We start from the raw sequence: 13801 nt of genomic DNA, 5'->3' as shown, positions 1-13801 counted from the left end.
CATGTCCCAATTTTGTCCCCATGTCCCAACATTGTCCCCATGTCCCAACGTTTTCCCCATGTCCCAATGTTGTCCCCACATCCCAGTGTTGTCCCCATGTCCCAACATGGTCCCCATGTCCCAGTTTTGTCCCCATGTCCAAACACTGTCCCCATTTCTCAATGTTTTCTCCACGTCCCAGCGTTGTCCCCATGTCCCAGCGTTGTCCCCATATCCCAACATCATCCCCATGTCTCAACGTTTTCCCCATATCCCGGTGTTGTCCCCATGTCTCAACATTGTCCCCATGTGAAAATTTTGTCCCCACGTCCCAACATTGTCCCCATGTCCCAGTTTTGTCCCCATGTCCCAACATTGTCCCCATGTCTCAACGTTTTCCCCATGTCCCAATGTTGTCCCCATGTCCCAATTTTGTCCCCATGTCCCAGCGTTGTCCCCATGTCCCAACATTGTCTCCATGTCCCAATTTTGTCCCCATGTCCCAGCATTGTCCCCATGTCCCAATTTTGTCCCCATGTCCCACTGTTGTCCCCATGTCCCAGCGTTGTCCCCATGTCCCAACATTGTCTCCATGTCCCAATTTTGTCCCCATGTCCCAACATTGTCCCCATGTCCCAACGTTTTCCCCATGTCCCAACGTTGTCCCCATGTCCCAGTGTTGTCCCCATGTCTCAAAGTTTTCCCCATGTCCCAATTTTGTCCCCATGTCCCAATGATGTCCCCATGTCCCAGCGTTGTCCCCATGTCTCAATTTTGACCCCATGTCCCAGTTTTATCCCCATGTCTCAACATTTTCCCCATGTCCCAGCGTTGTCCCCATGTCCCAACATTGTTCCAACATCCCGCCACCCTCTCCACATCCCACCCCTGTCCCCATGTCCCACCACCCTCCCCATGTCCCACCACCACCTCCACGTCCCACCAAAGTCCCCACGTCCCACCACCACCTCCATGTCCCACCGCCCTCCCCATGTCCCACCATCACTCCACGTCCCACCATTGTCCCAATGTCCCACCATTGTCCTCCATGTCCCACCACCCTCTCCACATCCCACCAAAGCCCCCATGTCCCACCGTTGTCCCACATCCCACCACCCTCCCCACATCTCACACCTGTCCCCACATCCCACCCCTGTTCCAACGTCCCACCACCTCCACGTCCCACCGTTGTCTCAATGTCCCACCACTGTCCCCATGTCCCACCACCCTCCCCACGTCCCACCACCCCCATGTCCAACCACTGTCCCCATGTCCCACCACCCTCCCCATGTCCCACCATCACTCCACGTTCCACCAAAGTCCCCACGTCCCATCATTGTCCCAACGTCCCACCACCACCCCCACGTCCCACCACCCCCATGTCTCACCACTCCCATGTCCAACCATTGTCCCCATGTCCCACCACCACCTCCACGTCCCACCAAAGTCCCCACGTCCCACCATTGTCCTCCATGTTCCACCACCTCCATGTTCCACCACCTCCATGTTCCACCACCCTCTCCACGTCCCACCAAAGTCCCCACGTCCCATCACCACCTCCATGTCCCACCAATGTCCCAGTGTCCCACCACCTCCATGTCCCACCACCTCCATGTCCCACCGCCCTCCCCATGTCCCACCATCACTCCACGTCCCACCATTGTCCCAATGTCCCACCATTGTCCCCATGTCCCACCACCCTCTCCACATCCCACCAAAGCCCCCATGTCCCACCGTTGTCCCACATCCCACCACCCTCCCCACGTCCCACCCCTGTCCCCATGTCCCACCACCACCTCCATGTCCCACCCCGTCCCCATATCCACCAAAGTCCCCACGTCCCACCACCCTTTCCATGTCCCACCATTGCCCCAGTGTCCTACCACCACCCCCATGTCCCACCCCTGTCCTCACGTCCCACCCCTGTCCCCATGTCCCACCACCACCTCCACGTCCCACCAAAGTCCCCACGTCCCATCATTGTCCCAACGTCCCACCACCACCCCCACGTCCCACCACCTCCACGTCCCATCGTTGTCCCAATGTCCCACCAGCACCCCCACGTCCCACCACCCCCATGTCCAACCATTGTCCCCATATCCACCAAAGTCCCCACGTCCCACCCCTGTCCCCATGTCCCACCACCACCTCCACGTCCCACCAAAGTCCCCACGTCCCACCATTGTCCCAACGTCCCACCACCACCCCCACATCCCACCACCCCCATGTCTCACCACTCCCATGTCCAACCATTGTCCCCATGTCCCACCACCCTCCCCATGTCCCACCAAAGCCCCCATGTCCCACCATTGTCCTCCATGTTCCACCACCTCCATGTTCCACCACCCTCTCCACGTCCCACCAAAGTCCCCACGTCCCACCACCACCTCCATGTCCCACCACTGTCCCAGTGTCCCACCACCCCCATGTCCCACCACCTCCATGTCCCACCACCCTCCCCATGTCCCCCCATCACCTCCACGTCCCACCAAAGTCCCCACGTCCCATCATTGTCCCAACGTCCCACCACCGCCCCCACGTCCCACCACCCCCATGTCCAACCATTGTCCCCATATCCACCAAAGTCCCCACGTCCCACCCCTGTCCCAATGTCCCACCACCCTCCCCATGTCCCACCACCACCTCCACGTCCCACCAAAGTCCCCACGTCCCACCATTGCCCTCCATGTTCCACCACCTCCATGTTCCACCACCCTCTCCACATCCCACCAAAGCCCCCATGTCCCACCAAAGCCCCCATGTCCCACCACCACCTCCATGTCCCACCATTGTCCCAGTGTCCCACCACCTCCATGTCCCACCACCTCCATATCCCACCCCTTTCCCCATGTCCCACCACCCTCCCCATGTCCCACCACCACCTCCACGTCCCACCAAAGTCCCCACGTCCCACCATTGTCCCAACGTCCCACCACCACCCCCACATCCCACCACCCCCATGTCTCACCACTCCCATGTCCAACCATTGTCCCCATGTCCCACCACCCTCCCCATGTCCCACCAAAGCCCCCATGTCCCACCATTGTCCTCCATGTTCCACCACCTCCATGTTCCACCACCCTCTCCACGTCCCACCAAAGTCCCCACGTCCCATCATTGTCCCAACGTCCCACCACCACCCCCACGTCCCACCACCCCCATGTCCAACCATTGTCCCCATATCCACCAAAGTCCCCACGTCCCACCCCTGTCCCCATGTTCCACCACCACCCCCATGTCCCACCACCCTCCCCATGTCCCACCATCACTCCACGTCCCACCAAAGTCCCCACGTCCCATCACTGTCCCAACGTCCCACCACCACCCCCACGTCCCACCACCCCCACGTCCCACCACTCCCATGTCCAACCATTGTCCCCATATCCCACCACCCTCCCCATGTCCCACCAAAGCCCCCATGTCCCACCATTGTCCCAACATCCTGCCACCCTCCCCACGTCCCACCCCTGTCCCCATGTCCCACCACCACCTCCATGTCCCACCCTGTCCCCATATCCACCAACGTCCCCACGTCCCACCACCCTTTCCATGTCCCACCATTGCCCCAGTGTCCTACCACCACCCCCACGTCCCACCCCTGTCCTCACGTCCCACCCCTGTCCCCATGTCCCACCACCCTCCCCATGTCCCCCCATCACCTCCACGTCCCACCGAAGTCCCCATGTCCCATCATTGTCCCAACGTCCCACCACCACCCCCACATCCCACCACCTCCACGTCCCACCGTTGTCCCAATGTCCCACCAGCACCCCCACGTCCCACCACCTCCATGTCCCACCCCTGTCCCCATATCCACCAAAGTCCCCACGTCCCACCCCTGTCCCCATGTTCCACCCTCCCCATGTCCCCCCATCACCTCCACGTCCCACCAAAGTCCCCACGTCCCATCATTGTCCCAACGTCCCACCAGCACCCCCACGTCCCACCACCCCCATGTCCAACCATTGTCCCCATATCCACCAAAGTCCCCACGTCCCACCCCTGTCCCCATGTCCCACCACCACCCCCATGTCCCACCACCTCCACATCCCACCAAAGTCCCCACATCCCACCATTGTCCCAATGTCCCACCACCACCCCCACATCCCCCCATTGTCCCCACATCCCACCACTGTCCCCACATCCCCCCATTGTCCCCACATCCCACCCCCCTCCCCACGTCCCCCCCCCCCCGTCCCCATGCCCCACCTTGCAGAAGGCCAGCTTGGTGGCCGGCTTCACCTCGCTGTGCTGATCTCCAGGGAACTTCTTCAGCCAGACCCAGTCGCCCTGGGGGAGCGAAACCCACTGAGGTCTCACCCCACCCCATCCCACCCTCCTCTCCTTCCTCCTCCTCCCCCAACGCCTCCCTTCGCCCCGCTCCTCCAACTGGGACCACGATGACGGGTGGGGGGCTGGGAGGGGGGAGAGGGCAACACCAAGTTGGGGGGTGGGGGGTGGGACGGGGCGGGAGGGTAAATTTGGGGGAAAACACGTCGGGTTTGGTGCTTTCGACTTACCTGCACGGAGGCGACAAGGCCCTGTTGATTAAACAATAGGAGGAGGAGGGGGAGGTGGCTGTTGACCCCTGGGGTTTCGGTTCCCTGCGGGGAAAGGGCAGGAGGCAGCTGTCAATCACAGCCCCGAGCTGTCAATCATCCGGCCAGCATATGGGGTGGGGGCACCCAGGGGGCTGGGGGGGCTATGGGGGGGGGTTTGGGGGACGGGGTTGTCCCTGAGGAGGTGGCCCTGCCTTGTCGCCCCCGGAGGTGGCAAAGTGGGGAGGGGGGGGATTGATGGGGGGGGGAGGGGTAGAGAGGGGAAAAGGGTGAGGTGGGGTGGGGGACACACAGGGTGGGGGGGTGGAGGGGGGGGGAGATGGGGGTCTTACCTCAGCGATGGCCACGTTGGTGGTGTCGGGGGCTGCGGTGACGCTGCGGACGCTTTTGGTGTCGCCAGCACTGCGGGCAGCCAGGCTGGTGCGGCTGCCATCAACCTGGGGAAGGGGGGGGGGAAAGGGGTCAGGATGGGAGCCGGGGGGGTTGGGGGGGCTCTTGTGGGGTCCCGTCACACAATGGGACATGGAGGATATGTGGGGCATGTAGGGCATGTAGGGCATGTCACTTGCGGGGTCCCATCACACAGTGGGACATGGAGGAGATGTCACCCATGGGGTCCCATCACCAACTGGGGCATGGAGGGCATGGAGGGCATGGAGGACATGTCACTTGTGGGGTCCCATGACACACTGGGACATGGAGGAGATGTAGGAGATGATGTAGGAGATGTAGGACATGTCACCCATGGGGTCCCATCACCCACAGGGACATGGAGGACACATAGGACACGTAGGGCATGGAGGGCATGGAGGGCATGGAGGACATGTAGGGCATGTCACTTGTGGGGTCCCATGACACACTGGGACATGGAGGAGATGTAGCAGATGATGTAGGAGATGTAGGACATATAGGACATGTCACCCATGGGGTCCCATCACAACTGGGACATGGAGGACATGGAGGACACGTAGGGCATGGAGGGCATGGAGGACATGGAGGACATGGAGGGCATGGAAGACATGTCAGTTGTGGGGTCCCATGAGACACTGGGACATGTAGGGGATGTAGGACACATAGGACATATAGGACATGTCACCCATGGGGTCCCATCACCCACTGGGACATGGAGGACACATAGGACATGTAGGGCATGGAGGGCATGGAGGGCATGGAGGGCATGGAGGGCATGGAGAACATGGAGGGCATGTAGGACATGTAGGATATGTCACTTGTGGGGTCCCATGACACACTGGGACATGGAGGAGATGTAGGGGATGATGTAGGAGATGTAGGACATATAGGACATGTCACCCATGGGGTCCCATCACAACTGGGACATGGAGGACATGGAGGACATGGAGGACATGTCACCCATGGGGTCCCGTCACCCACGGGGACATGTAGGACACGTAGGACACGTGGGACATGTAGGACATGCAGGACACGCAGGACACACAGGACATGCAGGACACACAGGACACGTAGGACACGTAGGACATGCAGGACATGCAAGACATGTCCCTTGTGGGGTCCCGTCACCCACTGGGACACGTAGGGCACGTAGGACATGTAGGACATGCAGGACATGTAGGACATGCAGGACATGCAGGGCACACAGGACATGCACGGCACACAGGACACGTAGGACACGTAGGACATGTAGGACATGTAGGACATGCAGGATATGTCACTTGTGGGGTCCCGTCACCCACTGGGACACATAGGGCATGTAGGACACGTAGGACACACAGGACATGCAGGACACACAGGACATGTAGGACATGTAGGACACACAGGACATGTGGGACACGTAGGACACACAGGACACGCAGGACATGCAGGGCACGCAGGACACGTAGGACACGTAGGACATGTAGGACACGTAAGACATGCAGGACATGCAGGACACGTAGGACACGCAGGACACGTAGGACACGTAGGACACATAGGACATGCAGGACACACAGGACACGCAGGACATGCAGGACATGCAAGACATACAGGACACGCAGGACATGTAGGACACGCAGGACACGCAGGACATGCAGGGCACACAGGACACGTAGGACACGTAGGACATGTAGGACACGTAAGACATGCAGGACATGTAGGACACACAGGACACGTAGGACACGTAGGACATGCAGGACACGCAGGACATGCAGGGCACGCAGGACACGTAGGACACGTAGGACATGTAGGACACGTAAGACATGCAGGACATGTAGGACACACAGGACACGTAGGACACGTAGGACATGCAGGACATGTAGGACATGTAGGACATGCAGGACATGTAGGACACACAGGACACAAAGGACATGCAGGACACGCAGGACATGTAGGACATACAGGACATACAGGACACGTAGGACACGTAGGACATGCAGGACATGCAGGACACGTAGGACACGCAGGACACGTAGGACACGTAGGACACATAGGACATGCAGGACACACAGGACACGCAGGACATGCAGGACATGCAAGACATACAGGACACGCAGGACATGTAGGACACGCAGGACACGCAGGACATGTAGGACATACAGGACACGCAGGACACGCAGGACATGCAGGACACGTAGGACACGCAGGACATGCAAGACATACAGGACACGCAGGACATGTAGGACATGCAGGACACGTAGGACACGCAGGACACACAGGACATGCAGGACATGTAGGACACGTAAGACATGCAGGACATGTAGGACACACAGGACACGTAGGACACGTAGGACATGCAGGACATGTAGGACATGTAGGACATGCAGGACATGTAGGACACACAGGACACAAAGGACATGCAGGACACGCAGGACATGTAGGACATACAGGACATACAGGACACGTAGGACACGTAGGACATGCAGGACATGCAGGACACGTAGGACACGCAGGACACGTAGGACACGTAGGACACATAGGACATGCAGGACACACAGGACACGCAGGACATGCAGGACATGCAAGACATACAGGACACGCAGGACATGTAGGACACGCAGGACACGCAGGACATGTAGGACATACAGGACACGCAGGACACGCAGGACATGCAGGACACGTAGGACACGCAGGACATGCAAGACATACAGGACACGCAGGACATGTAGGACATGCAGGACACGTAGGACACGCAGGACACACAGGACATGCAGGACATGTAGGACACGTAGGACACGCAGGACATATAGGACATGTAGGACACGTAGGACACACAGGACATGCAGGACACGCAGGACACGCAGGACATGCAGGACATGTAGGACATGTAGGACATACAGGACATGCAGGACACACAGGACACGCAGGACACGCAGGACACGCAGGACACGCAGGACACACAGGACATGCAGGACATGTAGGACACGCAGGACACGCAGGACACGCAGGACACACAGGACACGCAGGACATGTCCCTTGTGGGGTCCCGTCACCCACACGCCACCATTGGGGTCCCCTCTCCCACACAGACACGACACCCACTGGCTGCCACCAGCCGACAGAGGAGACCCCCGCCCGTCGGGACCCCCACCCACAGGGACCCGTCACCCACGGGACCCAGCGGCCCCGGCTGGGGAGTGGGCGGGGAGGGGCAGACCTGTGGCCTCAGTCCTTCCGTCCCCCCTCCCCCCCGGCCCCCCCATGACCCCCCCCCAACCGCGGGGGTCCCTCACCCTCTTGTTGCTCTGCGTGTTGATGAAGGTCAGGTCCTCCATGGTGAGGATGATTTTGTTGGGTCCCTTCATCAGCTGGGCCTGCTGGATGCGGCGCCTGTGGGGAGGGGGGACATGGGACACTGCCACGCTGTCCCTGAATTTGGGGTTGGGGTTGGGGTTGGGGGGGGGGGTCTCCCATGGGTGGGGGAGGGGGGGGAGCCGACCTGATGAAGCAGGCGAGGGCGGCTCCCGCTGCCACCAGAGCAGAGACCAGGATGAAGATGAGGAGGACAAAGCTGGCGTCCATCCCTGAGGAGGGGGAGGAGAAGAGGGGGAGGAGGGTGACGAGGAGGGGTCTCACAACCCAACCCCCCCCCCCACACACAGTGCGGCCCAGGGGGCATCGGGTGTCCCAAAATGGGGAGGGAAGGGGGAATGGGGGAATGGGGGGGAGGGAGAGAGGGAGGGAGGGACAGAAGGAGGAAGGGATAAAGGGACAGATGGAAGGAAGGAAGGAGGGAAGGAGGGAGGGAGGAAAGGAGGGAGGGAAGGAAGAAGGAGGGAGGGAGGGAGGGAGGGAGGGGAGGGATGGAGGGAAGGAAGGAAGGAGGGAAGGAGGGAGGGATGGAGGAGGGAGGGAGGGAGGAATGGATAGATAGAGGGGGGATGGAGGGAGGGAGGGAGGGGAGGAGGGAAGGAGGGAGGGATGGAGGAAGGAGGAAGGGAGGGAGGGAAGGAGGGAGGGAGGAATGGATAGATAGAGGAGGGAGGGAGGGAGGGAGGGAGGGAAGGAGTGAGGGAGGGATGGAGGGAGGAATGGATAGATGGAGGGAGGGAACGAAGGAAGAAGGGATGGACCGAGGGAGGGAAGGAGGGAGAGATGAAAGGAGGGAGGGAGGGATGGAGGGAGGAATGGATAGACAGAAGGAGGGAGGGAGGGAAGGAAGGAGGGAAGGAGGGAGGGAGGGAAGGAGGGAGGAATGGATAGACAGAAGGAGGGAGGGAGGGAAGGAAGGAGGGAAGGAGGGAGGGAGGGAAGGAGGGAGGGAGGGAGGGAAGGAGGGAAGGAGGGAGAGATGGAAGGAGGGAGGGAGGGAGGGAGGGAGGAATGGATAGATGGAGGGGGGGATGGAGGGAGGAAAGGATGGAGGGATGGAGGGAGGGATGGGTGGAGAAATGGGTGGATGGATGGATGGATGGATGGATGGATGAATGAATGAATGAATGAATGAATGAATGAATGAATGAATGAATGAAGGAAGGAAGGAACGGGCAGGGAGCCGGACGAAGGAATGGATGAACGGACGGATGGAGGAACGGACGAAGAAACGGATGAACGGACGGACGGAGAAACGGACGAAGGAATGGATGAACGGACGGACGGAGGAACGGACGAAGAAACGGATGAACGGACGGACGGAGAAACGGACGAAGGGATGCGTGTGGATGGGGAAAGGAACGGAGGGACGAGCAGAAGACGAGAGGATGAAGGGATGGACAGAAAACCGAGCCGGCGAGACGTCTGACCGACACAAACACCCGTGCGGACAGACAGACGGACAGGCGGACGGACGGACGGGCGGACACGGCGTGAGCGGACAGAGGTTGGGAAGGACCCCCTCCTTGCTCACCCCCGTTGCAGATGGAGCCCGACTCAAACCAGCACCCCGAGTCGGTGCCGGGGCTGGAGCTGTGTGGCCAGTGCACGGAATGGCCGCGGTAGCCCAGCCCCCGGACGCCCGGCTCCAGCCCGAACACCGGCCACAGCCGATCTCCTTTTCCATCCGTGTCCAGCACCACGTAAGGGACGCTGACGTCCCCGTCCTCGGTGACGGAGAAGGGCTGGCAGAAGCCTTCCATCTGGAAGTCGCGGGCGTTCTCGGCCACGCTGCTGCCCATCACCCAACGGCCCGTGCGCCGCGTGGCCTCCACGGCGTTGGCCAAGAAGAAGATGGAGTTGTAGATGGTGGCGAAGAGGGGGTGGACCTGAGGGGACAGCGGGGGTCCAGGAGGGCGGGCCGAGGCCGCGACGCTGGTTTGGCCACCTGCACCCGTTGGCTGTGGTCTTGTCGGCTTCGCCCCGCTCCCGTTGGCCGTGCCCACCTCTCTCCAGCGCCAAGAGCCGCTGCCATCTCCACCCAACTCCCCGTGCCCACATCCCCCATCACCCAACCCGCCCCATCCCACCCCCACCACCCCAATGGCTCCGGTTCCCATCACCTTCCCTCAGCACCGTTGGCTTTAACCCCCCTCCCCCCAACGTCTACAACCCTCCGCTCACCCCCTCCCCCATCCAGCCCACCCCCACTTCCATCCCATCACCCCAACAGCTCCAGTTCCTGCTTCCCATCACCCTTCCCCCAACCCCATTGACCAGAACCCTCTCCCCCCGACATCTACATCCCTCTGCTCACCTCCTCCCCCATCCAGCCCACCCCACCTCCATCCCATCACCCCAGCAGCTCCAATTCCTGCTTCCTATCTCCTTCCTTCCAACCCCATTGACCAGAACGCTCTCCTCCCAACACCTCTGGGCATCCATTCACCCCCTCCTCCACCACCCCACCCACCCCACCTCACCTCCATCCCATCACCCCAGCAGCTCCAGTTCCTGCTTCCCATCACCTTCCTTCCAACCCCATTGACCATAACGCTCTCCTCCCAACATCTCTGGGCATCCATTCACCCCCTCCCCCACCACCCCATCCCACCTCCATCCCATCACCCCAACAGCTCCAATTCCTGCTTCCTATCTCCTTCCTTCCAACCCCATTGACCAGAACCCTCTCCCCCCAACATCTACATCCCTCCGCTCACCTCCTCCCCCATCCAGCCCATCCCACCTCCACCCCACCTCCACCCCACCTCCACCCCACCTCCATCCCACCTCCATTCCACCACCCCAACAGCTCCAATTCCTGCTTCCCATCACCTTCCTTCCAACCCCATTGACCAGAACCCTCTCCCCCCAACACCTCTGGGCATCCATTCACCCCCTCCCCCATCCATCCCATCCCATCCCACCCCACCTCCATCCCATCACCCCAGCAGCTCCAGTTTCTGCTTCCCATCGCCTTCCCCCCAACCCCATTGACCAGAACCCTCTCCCCCAACACCTCTGGGCATCCATTCACCCCCTCCCCCATCCAGCCCAGCCCATCCCATCACCCCAGCAGCTCCAATTCCTGCTTCCCATCACCTTCCTTCCAACCCCATTGACCAGAACCCTCTCCTCCCAACATCTCTGGGCATCCATTCACCCCCTCCCCCATTCAGCCCATCCCATCCCATCCCATCCCATCCCATCCCATCCCATCCCATCCCATCCCATCCCATCCCATCCCATCCCATCCCACCTCCATCCCATCACCCCAACAGCTCCAATTCCTGCTTCCTATCTCCTTCCATCCCTCTGCTCACCTCCTCCCCCATCCAGCCCATCCCACCCCCATCCCATCACCCCAACAGCTCCAATTCCTGCTTCCTATCTCCTTCCTCCCAACCCCATTGACCAGAACCCTCTCCCCCCGACATCTACATCCCTCTGCTCACCTCCTCCCCCACCACCCCATCCCACCTCCACCCCACCTCCATCCCATCACCCCAACAGCTCCAATTCCTGCTTCCCATCACCTTCCCCCCAACCCCATTGACCAGAACGTTCTCCTCCCAACACCTCTGGGCATCCATTCACCCCCTCCCCCATCCATCCCATCCCATCCCATCCCATCCCATCACCCCAACAGCTCCAATTCCTGCTTCCTATCTCCTTCCTTCCAACCCCATTGACCAGAACCCTCTCCCCCCAACATCTACATCCCTCCGCTCACCTCCTCCCCCATCCAGCCCATCCCACCTCCACCCCACCTCCACCCCACCTCCACCCCACCTCCATCCCACCTCCATTCCACCACCCCAACAGCTCCAATTCCTGCTTCCCATCACCTTCCTTCCAACCCCATTGACCAGAACCCTCTCCCCCCAACACCTCTGGGCATCCATTCACCCCCTCCCCCATCCATCCCATCCCATCCCACCCCACCTCCATCCCATCACCCCAGCAGCTCCAGTTTCTGCTTCCCATCGCCTTCCCCCCAACCCCATTGACCAGAACCCTCTCCCCCAACACCTCTGGGCATCCATTCACCCCCTCCCCCATCCAGCCCAGCCCATCCCATCACCCCAGCAGCTCCAATTCCTGCTTCCCATCACCTTCCTTCCAACCCCATTGACCAGAACCCTCTCCTCCCAACATCTCTGGGCATCCATTCACCCCCTCCCCCATTCAGCCCATCCCATCCCATCCCATCCCATCCCATCCCATCCCATCCCATCCCATCCCATCCCACCTCCATCCCATCACCCCAACAGCTCCAATTCCTGCTTCCCATCGCCTTCCCCCAACCCCATTGACCAGAACCCTCTCCCCCCGACATCTACATCCCTCCGCTCACCCCCTCCCCCACCCACCCCACCCCACCCCATCACCCCCAAAGGCTTCTACCTCCCACCCCCACCCCACGCCCGCTCGCCCCACGCCACCTGCGTGGGATCGATGTGCGCTGGGATCTCGTAGGCCTCCTGGGCTTGGCGCAGGGCCTCGTGGAAGCTGACCTCAGGTGAGTCGATGGTGATGGTGAGCACGGCGTCGTAGGCCAGGCGCAGCTTGGTGCTGTTGGCCAGGACGGGGTAGGGCACGCGGCGGTAGGGCAGGGGGAAGGTGAGCGCGTCGTAGGGGACGAAGACGTAGGTGCCGTCGGTCATGCCCATGTCCTCCGCCTTCTCCAGCAGCACCCGCTGCTCCTCGCCGCCCAGCAGCACGGAGTGCATGCACATCACCACCACTGTGCGGGGAAAAAAGGCTGAGCCCCTGCCCAGCGCCCCCCTTCCAGCCCGCCTCTCCGACCGCCAGCCTTCATCCACCCTTCCTCCGGCCATCCATCCATCCATCCATCCATCCATCCATCCCTCCATCCATGCATCCTCTTCCATCTCCACCTTCACCCACCCATACCCACCATCTCCATCCATCCCTCCATCCATCCTCCCTCCCTCCATCCATCCATCCATCCCCACCTCCATCTCCCTCCATCCTCCATCCATCCTTTCCCACCCCTCCTTCCTCCCCTCCCTCCATCCCTCCCTCCCTCCCTCCCTCCATCCCCTTCCACCTTTATCCACCCATACCCACAACCTCCATCCATCTCTCCATCCATCCTCCCTCCATCCATCCATCCATTCCCACCAACACCCTTCCATCCATCCCCCCCTCCATCCCTCCATCCATCCTTCCATCCATCCTCCATCCATCCATCCTTCCTTCACCCCTCCCTCCCTCCCTCCATCCCTCCATCCCCTTCCGCCTTCACCCACCCATACCCAGCACCTCCATCCATCCTCCATCCATTCCCACCTCCATCTCCCTCCATCCTCCATCCATCGTTTCCCACCCCTCCTTCCTCCCCTCCCTCCATCCCTCCATCCCTCCCTCCCTCCATCCATCCATCCATCCATCCATCCATCCATCCATCCATCCATCCATCCCTCCATCCCCTTCCGCCTTCACCCACCCATACCCAGCACCTCCATCCATCCCTC

At 60.9% G+C, this 13801-nt stretch overlaps 1 protein-coding gene across 1 annotated transcript in view; it reads right to left on the bottom strand.

The window, feature by feature from the left end:
• Window positions 1-13801, bottom strand: part of LOC149913572 (uncharacterized) — a gene marked incomplete at its 5' end in the record, with an annotated part of 76051 nt that overhangs the window by 57754 nt on the left and 4496 nt on the right. Inside the window, 7 exons of the mRNA XM_090129340.1 lie at window positions 4189-4269; window positions 4500-4583; window positions 4871-4975; window positions 8222-8318; window positions 8428-8512; window positions 9835-10189; window positions 12746-13047. Of these exons, the coding sequence (XP_089985466.1) occupies window positions 4189-4269; window positions 4500-4583; window positions 4871-4975; window positions 8222-8318; window positions 8428-8512; window positions 9835-10189; window positions 12746-13047 (1109 nt within the window). The remainder of the gene's footprint in view (window positions 1-4188; window positions 4270-4499; window positions 4584-4870; window positions 4976-8221; window positions 8319-8427; window positions 8513-9834; window positions 10190-12745; window positions 13048-13801) is intronic.

The sequence above is a fragment of the Phasianus colchicus genome, chromosome 36 (assembly GCF_987193195.1).
Source record: "Phasianus colchicus chromosome 36, bPhaCol1.hap1.1, whole genome shotgun sequence".
NCBI lineage: Eukaryota > Metazoa > Chordata > Aves > Galliformes > Phasianidae > Phasianus > Phasianus colchicus.
The sequence above is the reverse complement of the archived record's forward strand: the minus strand, read 5'-3'. Positions and strand labels throughout refer to the sequence as shown.